Source organism: Eptatretus burgeri, chromosome 18 (assembly GCF_056783735.1).
Source record: "Eptatretus burgeri isolate ZD-2024b chromosome 18, Ebu_testis_v1, whole genome shotgun sequence".
Classification (NCBI taxonomy): Eukaryota; Metazoa; Chordata; class Myxini; order Myxiniformes; family Myxinidae; genus Eptatretus; species Eptatretus burgeri.
This window is the reverse complement of record NC_140978.1, coordinates 9,247,435-9,263,979: the sequence shown is the minus strand read 5'-3', so window position 1 is coordinate 9,263,979 and position 16,545 is coordinate 9,247,435. Positions and strand designations below refer to the sequence as shown.

At 41.5% G+C, this 16,545-nt stretch overlaps 1 protein-coding gene across 4 annotated transcripts in view; it reads left to right on the top strand.

Annotated features, from left to right (window-relative positions):
• Window positions 1-16,545, top strand: part of LOC147008555 (sister chromatid cohesion protein PDS5 homolog B-like) — a 162,058-nt gene that overhangs the window by 124,176 nt on the left and 21,337 nt on the right. For all 4 annotated transcript variants that reach the window (XM_085864114.1, XM_085864116.1, XM_085864115.1 and 1 more), the window contains 9 exons: window positions 7,976-8,091; window positions 12,019-12,124; window positions 12,241-12,401; window positions 12,618-12,741; window positions 12,899-13,057; window positions 14,993-15,061; window positions 15,179-15,315; window positions 15,759-15,882; window positions 16,261-16,465. In XM_085864114.1, coding sequence (XP_085720240.1) covers window positions 7,976-8,091; window positions 12,019-12,124; window positions 12,241-12,401; window positions 12,618-12,741; window positions 12,899-13,057; window positions 14,993-15,061; window positions 15,179-15,315; window positions 15,759-15,882; window positions 16,261-16,465 — 1,201 coding nt within the window. The remainder of the gene's footprint in view (window positions 1-7,975; window positions 8,092-12,018; window positions 12,125-12,240; window positions 12,402-12,617; window positions 12,742-12,898; window positions 13,058-14,992; window positions 15,062-15,178; window positions 15,316-15,758; window positions 15,883-16,260; window positions 16,466-16,545) is intronic.

Here is a 16,545-nt window from a genome sequence, read left to right as displayed (position 1 = left end):
ATTTTGGTGAAGATCTGAATCCGAATCTGGATACGATGATTATGTAATTTTTAAAGTGATTATTCACCTTTGAGAAATAGGGCCAAAAACGATATAGTACTGTATGGCATGATATTTCAAAAATGTATTGCACCTGATATGTTCTCGTGGATCAGGCATTGCGTGGCGGAGGTATGCGCTCTACCGAGTGCCCTTCTAGTTTATTTTTTTTATTATTTGTCCTATTTTAGGCCTTTTTTTGCTCGATTATGTTTTCAAAATTTTTTTTTTCTCGGCAACTGTTAGTCCGATCGACACAAAATTTTCAACATAGTATGCGTCTCTTTTCGAAGAATTTTAAAGTGATTATTGTGACGTCATGGGTGATGTGCTATGGCAGCCATCTTGGATTAACCTCCCAAAAATAAATTGTATCTCTGCAACCACTGATTGGAAAAATTTGAATTTTGGCCCATGACATGCTACTCCCAAAGGGGAATAAGGATCTTGTAATGATGATGTCATAGGTGAACTGGTAGGCCACCCATAAATGCATAAACATAAATCCTTTTCCGAAAAATCTGAAACTTCATACACATAATCTGTGTCCCAATGCCGATGAAATGCTTAAATTGATGACGTCATCTGTCATGTGGTTTGGCAGCCATATTGTTGTTTTTTTACAAAAAAAAGGAAAAATTCTTCCTCTTCAGAACCACTTTAGAGATCGAAGTGAAACTGCACACAAATGATCGACTCGACATGCTGAATACGGTTTGATAACTATGACATCACAGGTCACATGGTCTGGCAGCCATCTTGGATTTACCCTAAAACTTTCAAAAATCTCCCGAACGGCTGGACAGATTGAGGGGAAACTTCACACACATGTTCCCCTTGAGTTGGGGATACTAGGGTGATAAAGAATAGTGGGTAGGTCATGTGGTTCGGCAGCCATATTGGATTGAAGAAAAATATTAAGTGTTTTCTCTGGAAATGCTTATCCGATCGAAGCAAAATTTATCAAATATCATCTACCACCATTGCTCCATACAACCTTATCCAATCAAAATGAAACTTCACACACGTGATTCTCTACCTAATCATGGGCAGAATGCAAATTTTCAATGCCACAAGTCACGTGGTTTGGCAGCCATATTTGTTTGAAAACTGACACTTTAAAACCCGTTTTCGCCGCAACAGCTTGACGCATTGATATAAATAACATCTCATTACATGGAGCAAGTGTAGTGGATGATAACTGCAAAGTTTCGAAATGATCACTACAGCGGTTTTGGAAATAATTTTTTTAATTTCTTTTCCATGAAGCCAATGTGGCTGCCAAACCATGTGACTGATGACACCATTGTTAAATAAAATATATACAGCAAGGGTAGACAATCATAACTGCAAAGTCCAGTCTTGATAGGTTATTTCAGAGAAATGAGGTTTCGGAGAAATAATTATTTTATCAGACCGCACAAATCGTATCTTATATAATGGGTTGTATGAAAGTGGGGTAGGGGAGGGGTGGGCTGAGAGCTGTTCATGTCTGTGGGTGGGCAGGTCATAAGCGCTGCCCATATCTGCAGGCCACGCCTTCCCTCTCCGCAAATGTCACAAGCACCGCCTTTTAGCTAGGCCACTCCTTTCTCTCCAACCACCCAGAAATCACAGCCATATTTTTTGCTTCGCATGCGCTCAGTATGTTTATAGAGGCCTCGTGTATATTTGAAGACTGAACAAGGAGTCTTTCATCATAAAAAATAGCTACCGTTTTCAGGAAAGGAAATTTTGATTATACCTCAAACGAGGTAATGCATGTTCTGTGTGCAACGATCGCGGCAGCGGTCTAATTTACACCACCTAATGAAGGTACGTTAATTCTCATATTATGCAGAGGAAAGAAAATCGTGGTCTTTCTTTGAAAATATTTTGTTTTCGCCCGACTTTTAAAAGTTACTCGACGACCCGTGAACCCGTTGACTTCTCGTTGTGGCAGCGGTTGATTAAAAAATCATTTCAAATATATATATATATATATATATATATATATATATATATATATATATATATATATATATATATATATATATATATATATATATATATATATATATATACACACACACATCTCCAACGAACTATACCGCTGAGGTTGTTTGCATTGATCAAATACTCCCGAAAAGTACATGATTGAATCGGGAATTGATTTTTTAATAATTTTTTTCATTGCCCGATTTGAACGAAACTTGATATTGCGCGTCAATGTGAAAAAAAAAAAATATCGGAGAAGAGAAAGTCGAATAAATTATTGTGCGTAATCTTCTAAACACAATTTTATTTATTAATGAACACCGAAGTATTAGATCAAAATGGCGATGTTTATTTTATGCTTAAAAATAAATCGTTCTTAGTCTATACTAAATGTTTGAGATTTTAAAATAAATCATTTCAAGAAAAAAAAAGATAGCTCCAGCGAACTATACCACTGAGGTTGTTTGCATTGATCAAATTCTCCCGAAGAGTACTTGACTGAATCGGGAATTGATTTTTTAAATAATTTTTTCGTTGCCCAATTTGAAGGAAACTTGATACTGCACACCGCAGGAGAATGGTGAGTAAGGTGGGCCGAAAATTTTTGCGCTATTGTGTTCCGTTTTGGCTGTATTTCGGGAACATACATACATACATACAAGATGAGAGTTTTAGTAATATATAGATAACCAAACTGATGGATATGTTATACACATGTTAAATGTGAAGTGAATAAACAATAATATTGGCTTGGTTGTGAAAGTTTAATATACACCGCCCAATGAAGTTATGTGAATTCTCATGTTATGCAGAGGAAAGAAAATTGTGCTCTTTCATTCATAAAATTTTCCTTCGGGAGCCCATAACCAACGTGCAAGATGTGAGTGGTGCTCACGAGACCCCCTTCGCAGTTGCGGGACCACTGTCTGATGGCTTGTGTGAATGGAAAGAGTGAGAGTGAGCATGGGAAAATTGCATGGTATGAGAGCGAGGAAGAAAGAAAACTGTGGAGTGGATAGTGTGAATGAGAGTTGTGTGAAACACAGCAGGACAGCCCATTTTGGCTGTGTGCATAAGTGGTGTGAAATCAGCGGGACATCCCGTATGCATAAATGGTGAGAAATCCACGAGATGTCCTGTGTGCGGCAATGGGTGTGGAAAGTCCCACATTATTACAGAATCCTGACGTGCTGCAAAGTGCGAGTGGTGTTCGCATGATGCCTGGCACAAATGGAAGTGTCTGCAGGACCGCCGCTGGACGGCTTGTGTGCATGGAAAGAGTGAGAGTGAACGTGGGAAAATTGCATGGTATGATAGCGAGGGAGAAAGAAAACCATGGAGTGGATCGTGAGAGCGAATGGGTGGGAGGGACTGCAAGGTAGCTGGAGTGTGTGTGTGTGTGTGTGTGTGTGTGTGGGTGTGTGTGTGTGTGGGTGTGTGTGTGTGTGTGTGTGTGTGTGGGTGTGTGTGTGTGTGTGTGTGTGTGTGTGATGGAATGAGTGTGAGAAAACTGTGTGGTATAAAAGAGCAAAGGAGAAAAAAAAGTGGAGTGGATCGTGTGAATGAGTGGTGTGCGAAACACAGCAGGGCAGCCCATGTTGGCCGTGTGCATAAGTGGTGTGAAATCTGCGGGACGTGTTTTTGTGGGAAGTCCCATGTTGCAAAAGTGAGTGTGGTGAAGCTCACGGGGCAACCCCTGTGTTATTGACGTCTGCGGGGATCCCTTTCATCTCCACCCCCTTTCAAAGCATGGGTCAGGTGTCTGATCGAAGCGGGGTGAACTGGTACCCGACAACAACTACTTGCAGTTATAAAGCATAGCGCCTCTTGTTATATTTTGTTATTTTAATGCAGAATCGATGCTCATGCAAGAGCTATAACACCGAATGGCGCAGAACGCAACATAACAAAAGGTACAGGAGAGTTGGTCTTGGATACTATGGGCAGAGAGTATGGAGAGGAAGGCAGGATGCTAAACTGCATTGAAAGCATGAGATATGTCTTGAAAGATGGCCCTGATCTCATGTATGACATTGGGGGCCAGCATCCATTTATTGGGTGAGTAGCAACAGCATGTCCAAGGTGGAGTGACCTGGTCTGAATCTGAATCCAAATTGATGATCTGAGATGAGGCCATTGGAGAAAAGGAAGGATTTCATATCAACTGAGATGATGGAATCCATCACCGCAGTTTTTTTTTTTGGGGGGGGGGGGGTTGTATACACTGTCTAGGCTCGTATGAGAGCTAACACACAGAACATGCAAGGGGAGCAGGAGACAAGAGGGGTGGGAGAGTGAAGGAAAAAACAGTATGGAACAGAGACATGAGGAGATCTGTGGAAGGGAGAAGGATGGGGTGGGATACACAGGGTAAACAAGATGGACACTACAGGAACTTTCAGGAAGGAAAGCAGGGAAGTTAAAGGAGGTGGGTTTGGAGCGGATTAACGGGGGTAGAAAAGATCGTGGTTTTAGATGGAGGAAGATAAGAGATGGTGGTGAACAGCTGTTTTGAAGACCTGGAGGGAAGAATGGGGTTGAAGAGAGTGTGGGAGTTTGTTCTAAAGATGGGAATAAAGTGGGATGAAAGAGTGAAGGTGAGCAGTGATTCTTGATTTTGATAGTTTTACTAGAAGGGGGTTGCTGGCGGACCTTGAGTGCCCTGTGGAAATATGGAGGGGCGGGGCATATCTCAGACAGCGTGGGGGGGGGGGGTGAGGGCAAGCTGGAGAGGAGATGGTAGAAGACAGAAAGACCACCGACCTGCCTGCAGTGAGAGACCCAAAGACTCAGCCTCATCACGGCAGATACCAATGATCCTAAATACCTTGGTTTACACAGTGTGAAGCCGAGAAAGGAGAGAGCAGTACTCCATCAGGCTGTAAACGAAAGGTGTTTTTTTTTTGTATACATGGTCGAGGCTCGTGTGAGAGCTAACACACAACGCACAGCAAGGGGGGCATGAGACAAGAGGGGTGGGATGGGAAGGACAAAACAGTGGGGAACAGAGACATGAGGAGATCTGTGGAAGGGAGAGGGATGGGGCGGGGAACATGGGGTATACAAGATGGACATTACAGGGACTTTCAGAAAGGAAAGCATGGAATTTGAATCAGGTGGGCTTGGGTGGATTATCGGGGATAGAAAAGATCGAGAATTTGGATGGGGGATGATAAGAGGTTGTGGTGAACAACTGTTTTGAAGGCCAGGAGGGAAGAATGGGATTGAACAGAGTGAGGGAGTTTATTCCAAAGGCGGAAAAAAGAGGAATGAAAGAGTGAAGGTGAGCAGTGATTCGTGATTTTGGTAGTTTTACCAGAAGGGGGTTGTTGGCGGACCTTGAGCGCCCTGCGGAAATGTGGTGGGGACAAATCGCAGATGGAGCAGGGGGGGGAGCAAGGCTAGAGAGGAGACGGTAGAAGAAAGAAAGACCACCGACCTGCCTGCGGTGAGAGAGTGAGAGGCCCAAAGACTCGGCCTCATTGCAGGAAATGCCAATGATCCGAAATTCCTTGGTTTCCACAGCGTGAAGCCGAGAAAGGTGGGAGGCAGGAGCACCAGCCCAGAGGGCAGAGCAGTACTCCATCAGGCTGCGGAATGGGGTTAGGTGCTCAGGTGTGCCTATATTGTTTCTATACATAGCATGAGGAAGGACATTGCACGACGGAGGATGCCCAGTCCATAATTGGCTTTGGGAGCCAGCTTGGAAATGTGGCTTTCCCATGAAAGGTCATGGCAGATAATGAGACCCAAAGGTTTGAATGAAAGGACTTCTTCAAGAGGATTGTTGAGAAAGTAGATGGGGGGGGGGGGTATTTTTCTTCGGGAGTATTTTCCTTCCTTATTTTCTTTCATTTGGTCATACATACACTGCAATAAAATGGTCCTTTTGGAGAGACAGTGAGAGTGTGAGATTTGTCAGGATTGAAAGACATATTCCACGTTTTAGACCACATTGTAATTTTATCCAGATTTGCAGAGAGTGAAGAGGCTGCTGCTTGCCAATCTGAGGGATGACAGATGGTACGGCAGATGGTGGAGTCATCAGCAAAGAGATAAAGAGTATTTTCCAAAGTCAGAGAGATCATTGACGAAGACCAGAACAAGAACAGGGCTCAGAACACTGCCCAGAGGAACTCCAGCCTGGACAGGATGATGGGATGAGAGAACTTCATTAAGGGCTACACTTTGTCTGTGACAGGAGAGTAAGTCTGAGCCATGAGTGGAGATGGCTTTGGATTCCATAGGAAGAGAGTTTGGTGAGCAGGGCAGGGTGCCAGACTGTGTTAAAAGCACGCGATATGTCTAGGGATATGGCTCTGATTTCATGTCCGGCATTGAGGACCTCCATCCATTGTTGGGAGAGCAGAAGCAGCATATCCAGTGCAGAGTGACCTGGTCTGAAACCAAATTGATGATCGGAAATCAGGGCATTGGAGAAGAGGAAAGATTTAATGTCTGAAGTGATGATTGATTCCATAACCTTGTTGATGATTGGGAGAAGGTTGATTGGTTTGTAGTTGCAGGGATCTGTTTTCGCACCTTTTTTATGCAGGGCGGTCATGTTTGCCGATTTCCAAGCAGATGACCTTGAGCAAATGAGAGGGTGAATAGAACAGAGAGAGGGTGAGCAAGAGCAGCAGAGCAGGTTGACCTGAAATCAAAATTATTTTGTGGTAAAGATATTTTTAAAAAGTAAAAAAGCAGATTACAAAAACCATCCCAGTTGATATGAAATTAAACCTATTGCATTACATGTTAGTTTATTTTGGAGGTTTGTTGGTTGATTACATTACATTATTAACCTATTACATTACATGTTAGTTTATTTTGGAGGTTTGTTCGTTGATTACATTACATTATTAACCTATTACATTACATGTTAGTTTATTTTGGAGGTTTGTAAGTTGATTACATTACATTATTAACCTATTACATTACATGTTAGTTTATTTTGGAGGTTTGTAAGTTGATTACATTACATTATTAACCTATTACATTACATGTTAGTTTATTTTGGCGGTTTGTTAGTTGATTACATTACATTATTAACCTATTACATTACATGTTAGTTTATTTTGGAGGCATTGCATTTATTTTGGAGGTTTGTTAGTTGATTACATTACATTATTAACCTATTACATTACATGTTATTTTATTTTGGAGGTTTGTTAGTTGATTACATTACATTATTAACCTATTACATTACATGTTAGTTTATTTTGGAGGTTTGTTAGTTGATTACATTGCATTATTAACCTATTGCATTACATGTTAGTTTATTTTGGAGGTTTGTTAGTTGATTACATTACATTATTAACCTATTACATAACATGTTAGTTTATTTTGGAGGCATTGCATTTATTTTGGAGGTTTGAGGAGCAATTTGTGGATTTATCCTGGGAGTTTTTTTTTCTTGTTGTTGTCTTGAAAGTCGAGGCAAATGGAAAAGCGAGTGTTTATAGACAACTGTTTTGAAGGTGAAGATGTCAATGAAAATCTGTTTTGTATCATGGTTAATATATTTCAATGGCTGTAGACTTCATGACCCTCATGGAGATTAATGAAAAGCAAATTGAATTATCAAGATTTCAAAGCTGTTGTTTGTGTGCAGGTGATGTCGTTTTGTAGGTTTATTGGTTATGAGCTTGACAAAAAAAGCCAAGGCTTTCAAAATTTGAGATGTACTCTGGCAAAACGGGTGTTATTTCGATCGTCTGTGATGTGGAGTTGTCAGACCTCTGCGTGAATAATTGGCACCACCAATGGGAAGGCATTGCCCAACTGACAGCTGTTATTACTCGTTCTGTAAATTTCCATCTGCTGGATGAAAGTATTACTGCAACATACTGTTTGGCACTTTTCTTCGTGAAAAAAATGCTTGTGTTCAAGCTGAATCTACTTGTGAATTTATTTTTTCTTGAAGCCATTTGAAAGATTGTTTTTTTTTTCTTGCTAGAGGGAGATCACCAAAAAGCTGGCTAACCCCAAACAGCCAACCAACCCTTTCTTGCAAATGGTGAAGTTTTTGTTGGAGAGGATAGCCCCTGTGCACATTGACGCTGAGGCCGTCAGGTAGGTATTTGCATTTATATTTGATTGTGAAATGGAATGTTTTATATATTGTTTCTATACGTCGCATGCTTCAAAGGAAAAGCAATTTGTGGATTTATCTTGGGAGTTTTTTTTTTCTTGTTGTTGTCTACAAAGTCGAGGCTAATGGAAGAGCGAGTGTTTATAGACACCTGTTTTGAAGGTGAAGATGTCAATGAAAATCTGTTTTTGTTTTCACCCAATAAAATAACAAATCTCTTCTTTGTTTTTTCTGCAAAGCTTTTATGTGGCATCCCTGCTGAATCACTATAAAGTTGTAATTTTCAATCACTAAAACGAGGATGATTTTGTTGTGCGACTTGGTGATCAAGATCAAATATAAGTATTTGGTCTTATAATCATATGTTATAAATGTGTGTGTGTGTGTGTGTGTGTGTGTGTGTGTGTATATATATATATATATATATATGTATATATATGTATATATATGTATATATATGTATATATATGTATATATATGTATATATATGTATATATATGTATATATATGTATATATATGTATATATATGTATATATATATGTATATATATGTATATATATGTATATATATGTATATATATGTATATCACATAAAGACTTACAGGACAGTTGAGTTATCACACCACAAGCTTTTCCTGGACAGTTCATTCTGACGGTCAAACATGGCTGTGGTCTCGGATCATTTACCTCAAGCATCCACCTTTTTCCATCAGCGATCGACACCACCTTCAGCAGCTCTATGGATGCTAACGGATTCTTTTTCGTGTCGGGCTGAACAAAGAGGTGATAATTGCCTGTTGAAGTTTTGTGAGCGCTTCATGTTTTTGCTTGGTTATTCCGGCAAATGGCTGCTTTCTGGCATTCGTCCAGCGCCCCGAACATGGCGTCGTAAGCCAGGCCTGTGTTAATTGGGAGTTGGATCTCGTTCGATGGTCAGGAGAGAATGACCGTGACAATTGACAGTTGGAGGTCGCGTACAGCGATGCGCCAACAGGCAAGCTGGATTTGGCTGAAGTCATGCCTGAGGCTCAACCCACACTGGTCGCCCATAAAAGGATGACAGGATCGCCTTGTTGGCAGTTGGTGAGAGATCCTGATGACAGTTGGTCAGAGATCCTGATGACAGTTGGTCAGAGATCCTGATGACAGTTGGTTAGAGATCCTGATGACAGTTGGTCAGAGATCCTGATGACAGTTGGTTAGAGATCCTGATGGCAGTTGGTCAGAGATCCTGTTGATCAGAGATCCTGATGACAGTTGGTCAGAGATCCTGATGACAGTTGGTCAGAGATCCTGATGACAGTTGGTCAGAGATCCTGATGGCAGTTGGTCAGAGATCCTGTTGATCAGAGATCCTGATGACAGTTGGTCAGAGATCCTGATCTCAGTTGGTGAGAGATCCTGATCGCAGTTGGTGAGAGATCCTGATCTCAGTTGGTGAGAGATCCTGATCGCATTTGGTGAGAGATCCTGATCGCAGTTGGTGAGAGATCCTGATCGCAGTTGGTGAGAGATCCTGATCGCAGTTGGTGAGAGATCCTGATCGCATTTGGTGAGAGATCCTGATCGCAGTTGGTGAGAGATCCTGATCGCATTTGGTGAGAGATCCTGATAGCATTTGGTGAGAGATCCTGATGGCAGTTGGTGAGAGATCCTGATGGCAATTGGTGAGAGATCCTGATGGCAGTTGGTGAGAGATCCTGATGGCAGTTGGTGAGAGATCCTGATGGCAGTTGGTGAGAGATCCTGATGGCAGTTGGTGAGAGATCCTGATGGCAGTTGGTGAGAGATCCTGATGGCAGTTGGTGAGAGATCCTGATGACAGTTGGTGAGAGATCCTGATGGCAGTTGGTGAGAGATCCTGATGGCAGTTGGTGAGAGATCCTGATGGCAGTTGGTGAGAGATCCTGATCGCAGTTGGTGAGAGATCCTGATCGCAGTTGGTGAGAGATCCTGATCGCAGTTGGTGAGAGATCCTGATCGCAGTTGGTGAGAGATCCTGATCGCAGTTGGTGAGAGATCCTGATCGCAGTTGGTGAGAGATCCTGATCGCAGTTGGTGATAGCTCCTGACGGTTGGAGACAGTTGGACTGTTCCTGCTGGTTCTGCTCGGTACCTGGTTCTTGGTGTATCTGACTCTCGGAGTACCTGGTTCTTGGTGTACCTGACTCTCGGAGTATCTGGTTCTTGGCGTTCCTGGTTCCTGGGGGTGACGACATGACATCGATTGGTGTTTGAGCCTGTTTGTGGGTGGGTGCACGGCGAGGCAGGGCGCTGGTAGCGGAGACGAGCCAAGCTGTGGAGATTGGGAGAAGTAGACCAAGGCACACTCACACATTTTGGGTTATTTTAATTTACGCATGATGACTTCAACCTTGGTAAGCTGAGACTGGATTTCATTTTCCTCCTGAATGGTCTGCTGGGTACCCTTGTCTCGTGTTTAATTGTTAAGTTAGGCATAGTGATAAACATCTGCTCTTTGTCCAGTTTTTCTAAAAATGCTTGTTGAATTCTTTATTTGTTTGAGATAATTTCATTGATTGAACATTTGATTGATTTGAATTCATCCATTTAATCGACAAGGAAATAAAAAGTCCTTCAGTTTATTTATTTTTCTTTCTAATAAATTCCTTGTTGATGTTTCAACCTGTCCGTAATTATCATTTCCTTTCATTGGTCCAGCATTGTCCGAACCTAGATAGACTGGGAGGTAATTCCAAAACGAATTAACCTGTCATAGTTGGCGTATGCCTGGTGTTGACTTAATGGTTAGGGTAGTGGGCTTTTGATCTGAGGGTCCTGAGTTCAAATCCCACTCAGCTGTTGAATTAATACCAGGTGGGGTTAACTCGACCTGTCATCCTTCCGAGGTCGGCAAAATGAGTGCCAGAATGCTGGTGTACTGTGTCGGAGTGGCGACCCGTCCAGAATTGTGCCTAATAGCCAAGGAGACTGCTTAAGCAGCATCGACACTCTGCACAGAGTATGGTCCCAATCTCCTCCTCTCCTCCATAGATGGCGTGTACCAGCAGTAAACGCTCAGCCGCATAACTTAAGATCTAATCAAGATATGATTGGTGCAACGCTGAGGGCGCGTTCCCCGGTCAGGAGGCCATGTGACCTCGAGTTAAATGGAAAATTAGACGGTGGACACTGCAACTCGTAGTTAACTGATTGGCATTTGTGGTTGTTAAGCAATCCACCGTACCACGAAGCTAATTATGAGCGGTGGCCCCAGGTCCGGTTCTCCTGAGGAGAAACGATTAACCTCCTCATAATACACTCAGTACCCATGGCCATAACAATAAATATATATATATATATATATATATATATATATATATATATATATATATATATATATATATATATATATATATATATATATATATATACACACATACATATACATACACACTGAGGTATTTATTGCAGCTACTTTGTTCAGTGGAAATAGGGAAAGAAATGCAAAAGGAGACAATGTGTACATTTTTGCCTTATGTATAACCACGTCAGTTAAGCCTGTTAGTGTTCCCACATACCATGTTCACTTGTTAGTTGTCTCCTCGTGTTCTTGTAATTAACGTTAGTCCACAGGTGTCTCAGTGATTGAATTTTTGTGTTGAATGCAAAACTAAACACTCAGCTTAAGGTGCTAATAGTAACTGTGGGTCTGGTTTGGCTTTATTTATGTCTGAAAGGAAAGCTTATTTCATTTTTTGATAAGCCTATCATGTGGTGAACACAGTGTTAATGAATGAAAAAGCTTGTTTGTTTGATCTCACCTTGAGCATTCTCATTATATTCTGACATTTGTACTTTATATTCAGATTGGCTTCTTGAAGAGGTAACGTTTTGTTTGGAAGTTGTATATTGCATGTTTTCATTTACAAAAATGTCTTGTGCAGTGCATTGATAAAACAAATAAACAAGTCCATTGATGGTACTGCGGATGATGAGGATGAGGGAGTGAGTTCCGACACCGCCATCAGAGCTGGCCTGGAGCTCCTGAAGGTAAGGATGTTAGCTCGCAATCTAAAAAATTAAATCTGCAACACAGTCATCGGGAAGAAATGTACTGGATATATATATAGACTACTGGTTCTCAGTCTTTGCACATTTTTTGTCAGGTCCTTTCCTTCACCAATCCGGCGGTATTCCATTCGGCTGAAACCTTTGAGTCATTGCTTCATTGCCTGAAGATGGAAGACGAGAAAGTGTCCGAAGCAGCCTTACAGATCTTCAGAAATACCGGACAGCGCATTGAAACGGACTTTCCGCAGATACGATCGTGAGTTTTCATTTCATTCAAGAAGGTTTTGTCTTAACGCAAGGTATTTTTATGCATTCTGAAAATACATTTACACTTTCTTTGTGTAGTTGTTAACCGCAACTTTATATGCAAAAGGTTTCAATAACTGTCATTATTTTGTTTTTGTTTTGCGCCATCTGGTTTTGCCTGCAACTCCCTTTCCACCGCTTTGTTGTTGTTTTTTTTCTATTCCAGGGCCCTCATCCCTGTACTGCAGCAAAAGGCCAAGAAAGGAACACCACAGCAAGCCAAGCATGCTGTTCATTGCATCTACACGATCTTTTCTAACAGGGACACACAATTTGCACAGATCTTTGAGGTGGATATTGAATTTCGCAATTGCTCCCTCTTTTATATTGCCGACTTTGTCAATGATGAATGCATATTTTAGTGTTTGTGCAACAATTGTTAAGATAGACGAAGGCAATAACTTTTTATCTGAACCACACATTATCGTTCGTACTTCCCTTTCGCAGCCTCTCAGCAAAAGTCTGGATGCCAACAACCCTGAGCAGCTTATTGCTCCACTCGTTTCTATTGGCCACATGGCCATTCTTGCACCCGAGCAGTTCGCTGGCCCAATGAAGGCTATGGTGGCCAATTTCATCGTAAAAGACTTGCTCATGAATGACAGGGTGAGCTACCTTTTTATTTCTTTGATGTGGATTGTTAACCTCCGCCATCGAAGATCGGAGGTTACTGTTTTCACCCCTTTCTGTTTGTTTGTTTGTTTGTTTGTTTGTTTGTGAACAGTATTACGGAAAAACTCCTCGACTGATTTTGACGAAACTTGGTGGGGGGGTTAGGTATGGTCCAAGGATCATGCCATTAGATTTTGGACTTGGTCCCCCCCCCCAAAAAAAAAATTGTTAGAGAAAAAAAAAATTTTTTTTTTGCATTTCTCCATGTTTTAAGTGATTTCCAACCCCCCCCCCCCTCCCCCAAAAAAAAGATTGTTAGAGAAAAGAACTATAACTCTGTCAGCACTGTTGACATCATATTTAATGAATAAGATATAAGGTTCACTTGAGTGACCCAGCAGTATTGGCGGCGGAGGTTTTGCACTCTCCCGAGTGCTCCCCCTCTCGTTTGATACTTGTTTTCTTTCTTTTCTTCAAAGTCAGAATTTACAACATCCCTCTCCCGTGCTCTTCATTTTATGTATGTAACACCAGAAGGTCCCAATTTTTTTTTTCTCCTTTTGCTCTTGGAGCACTGTTCTTTTAAGAACATGGATGACCACTTGCATGTTACTTTAGATAAATTTCCATTTATTACCCAAAGAATGCAGGAAGAGCATCAGAAATGTGTAAAATATGCTTCAGTCAAGGTAACATAATGTGAAAGCTTGGCTTAAGTTAAACATGGCCAATCAATGAAATGCTAGACCAATGGCTTTAATGAAACTTTTAAGCTTTTGTTTGTCAGAGTGCTCAATTCAGACATCCCCATTTTCTCCAAAGATAATTGGTTATAAACAAAAGTATCCGCACCATAGTAGAGTATGTGGTTATATGCAAATGCCAACGCATCAAGTGGTGTATTTGATGACCACCGTATCTCATGAGCGCATGGATTGAATTCAGCGTTAAGTCTGAAATATAGGCTGAGATATGACCTTTTTGGATTTGAGATTTAAATTGTACCTTTGGAAATGGAATAAGAATAAGAAGGGTGGGGGAATAGCTTGCCCTCCATGCAATGCATTACCCAAGTCCTAAGTGATAGTGAACTCACTTTTGAGCTTTTGAGAATTTGGGTCTCATTCAAGAGGTGTGTGCACTCAGCTTCAACACAAGCTGGCATGCTCAAGCAGTTTTACAAGCAAGTTATCGCAGAGTAATCCTATTATTTGAATATTCACACACACACACACACACACACACACACACACACACACACACACACACACACACACACACACACACACACACACACACACACACACACACACACACACACACACACACACACATATATATTAAACGAAAGGAGCACACTTGACCCGAGATGTGACATGACACTGACGTCATGCACATAAATTATGTCGACACATCACCCTGAACTGGGATGGCGTCCGTGTGGCCTTTATGTGCCATAACGTCAATGCCATGTCACATGTAGGGTCAGTGTGACCCTTTCGTTTCATTTATTATTCCTGATTGCAAACCTAACTGGTGATCAGCAGGGCAGAGACAATGTGTTAGTGTGACAGACAACACTTGTTGCGAACAGGTTGTGCAGAAAGTGCTGTGATGAGACTCGATCTGTGCCCTGCTGCCTCGTCAAATTAGGGGGTTTGATTTGTGTACGCACATACATACGCTGCAATTAAAATCTTCTGCCATTTGTTTAGTTAATATGTACATAGCCTACATATTGGCTGTAGTTTTGTTGTTTATGGGGTTCATTCATGCAAGGCTCCTTTCTTGACAACCCTGTCCCAATTGCTAGCTGCAGTTGCTTTTGATTTGTAGCACCATTTTTTTGTAGCATGTTGCTTGAACTTTCGCATTATTTTGTGCATTTGGGTACCTTTCGTTAAAAACTGAAATATTTCCACGTTGCAGTTTCCTGGGAAAAAGACTGTCAAACTGTGGACACCTGATGATGAGGTTTCTTTTGAAACAAAAGCAAAGGTTAGTGCATACAAACACGAAATAACTTTCATGACATTGAAAACCAACCATCGATTGGACCATGTTGACTTTGCTCTCCTCTTTTAAATTGTTCTCTTTCTCTTGCTGATTTATTAGATCCAAGCCATTAAGCTTATGGTCCGGTGGCTGTTGGGCATGCGGAACAACCAGAGCAAATCTGGAACTTCAACACTGCGGCTTTTATGTGCCCTCATCCATAGTGATGGAGACCTGACTGAACAGGGCAAGATCAGGTGATGTTCATAAATATTCTCAATGTTTTCATCATGCCATTCCCTATCATTTGGATTAGTGAATGGCCTGCGCAAGGCCACGTTAAAAGGAAAGGTGGAATGACCACTGACCAGTGTACAAATGCCAGGAAGCAGACCTTCAAGTTAAATGGCGACAAAATTTTCTCATTTTGAGACAAACATGGAATTTCTTTGAGCAGAATATTTCTCAAAAAAACTCGATCAATGAAATGAATTATCGATCAGTTTTGCATTGCTGAAATGCATATGTTTGTACGAATGCAGGTCTTGGCACTCTTTACACACATTGCATTTTGTCTGTGTCGGCTTGGACCCGGTACTCACTTGTCAATGCAGAATAAATGCCTTTCAATAATCCTGAGCAATGTACCACAACCACCTAATGTGATAATTTTTATTTTGCTGCGCACTCCCACCCGTAGCAAATCAGACATGTCACGCCTAAGGCTGGCAGCGGGTTGTGCTATGCTGAAACTTTCACAAGAGCCTTGTTACCATGAGATCATCATTTTGGAGCAATACCAGCTATGCGCCCTCGTTATAAACGTCAGTATTGCCGGGATTTTTTTTCAAATCCAACAGTCAACACATTCGATCAGCAATCTGCCTCTTGCTTGTACATTTCACAAAGAGATGACACTTTTGCTACCATCAATCCCATTGAATGTACAATGGTTGATTGAGTACTACAGGCATTGCAGGTGATGTTGCCAGGAGTTCAGGTGTTTATTAATCATGGCTCTGTAAATAATGAATAATCCATTTTTTGAGATGACACCTAATCTTATATTTATCTGTTCCACCAGGAAATAGGCTTAGCTTGGCAAACTTTCTACTTGTGCTTATCCACTCTGCCTTTTGTTTATCAGTGTCCACACATTGCCGACTCTCCAAACCCCATGGTCTGTCCTCCACCTTGCACAGGATGAATGTTTTCAGGTACGGCAAATTTTCGCACATAAGCTGCACAAGGCTCTGACCAAGCTGCGACTGCCGCTTGAGTATATGGCTGTGTTTGCACTCACTGCCAAAGATCCAGTGAAGGAACGGCGAGCCCATGCACGACAGTGTCTCGTCAAGAACGTGACACTTCGCCGAGAGTACTTGAAGCAGCACTCAACAGTAGGGGGTACGCATGCTATGAACCTGGAAATGTACATGCTTGACGAGTGTTAATTGGAAAAAAGTTTCAAAGACGATTGTTTGGGA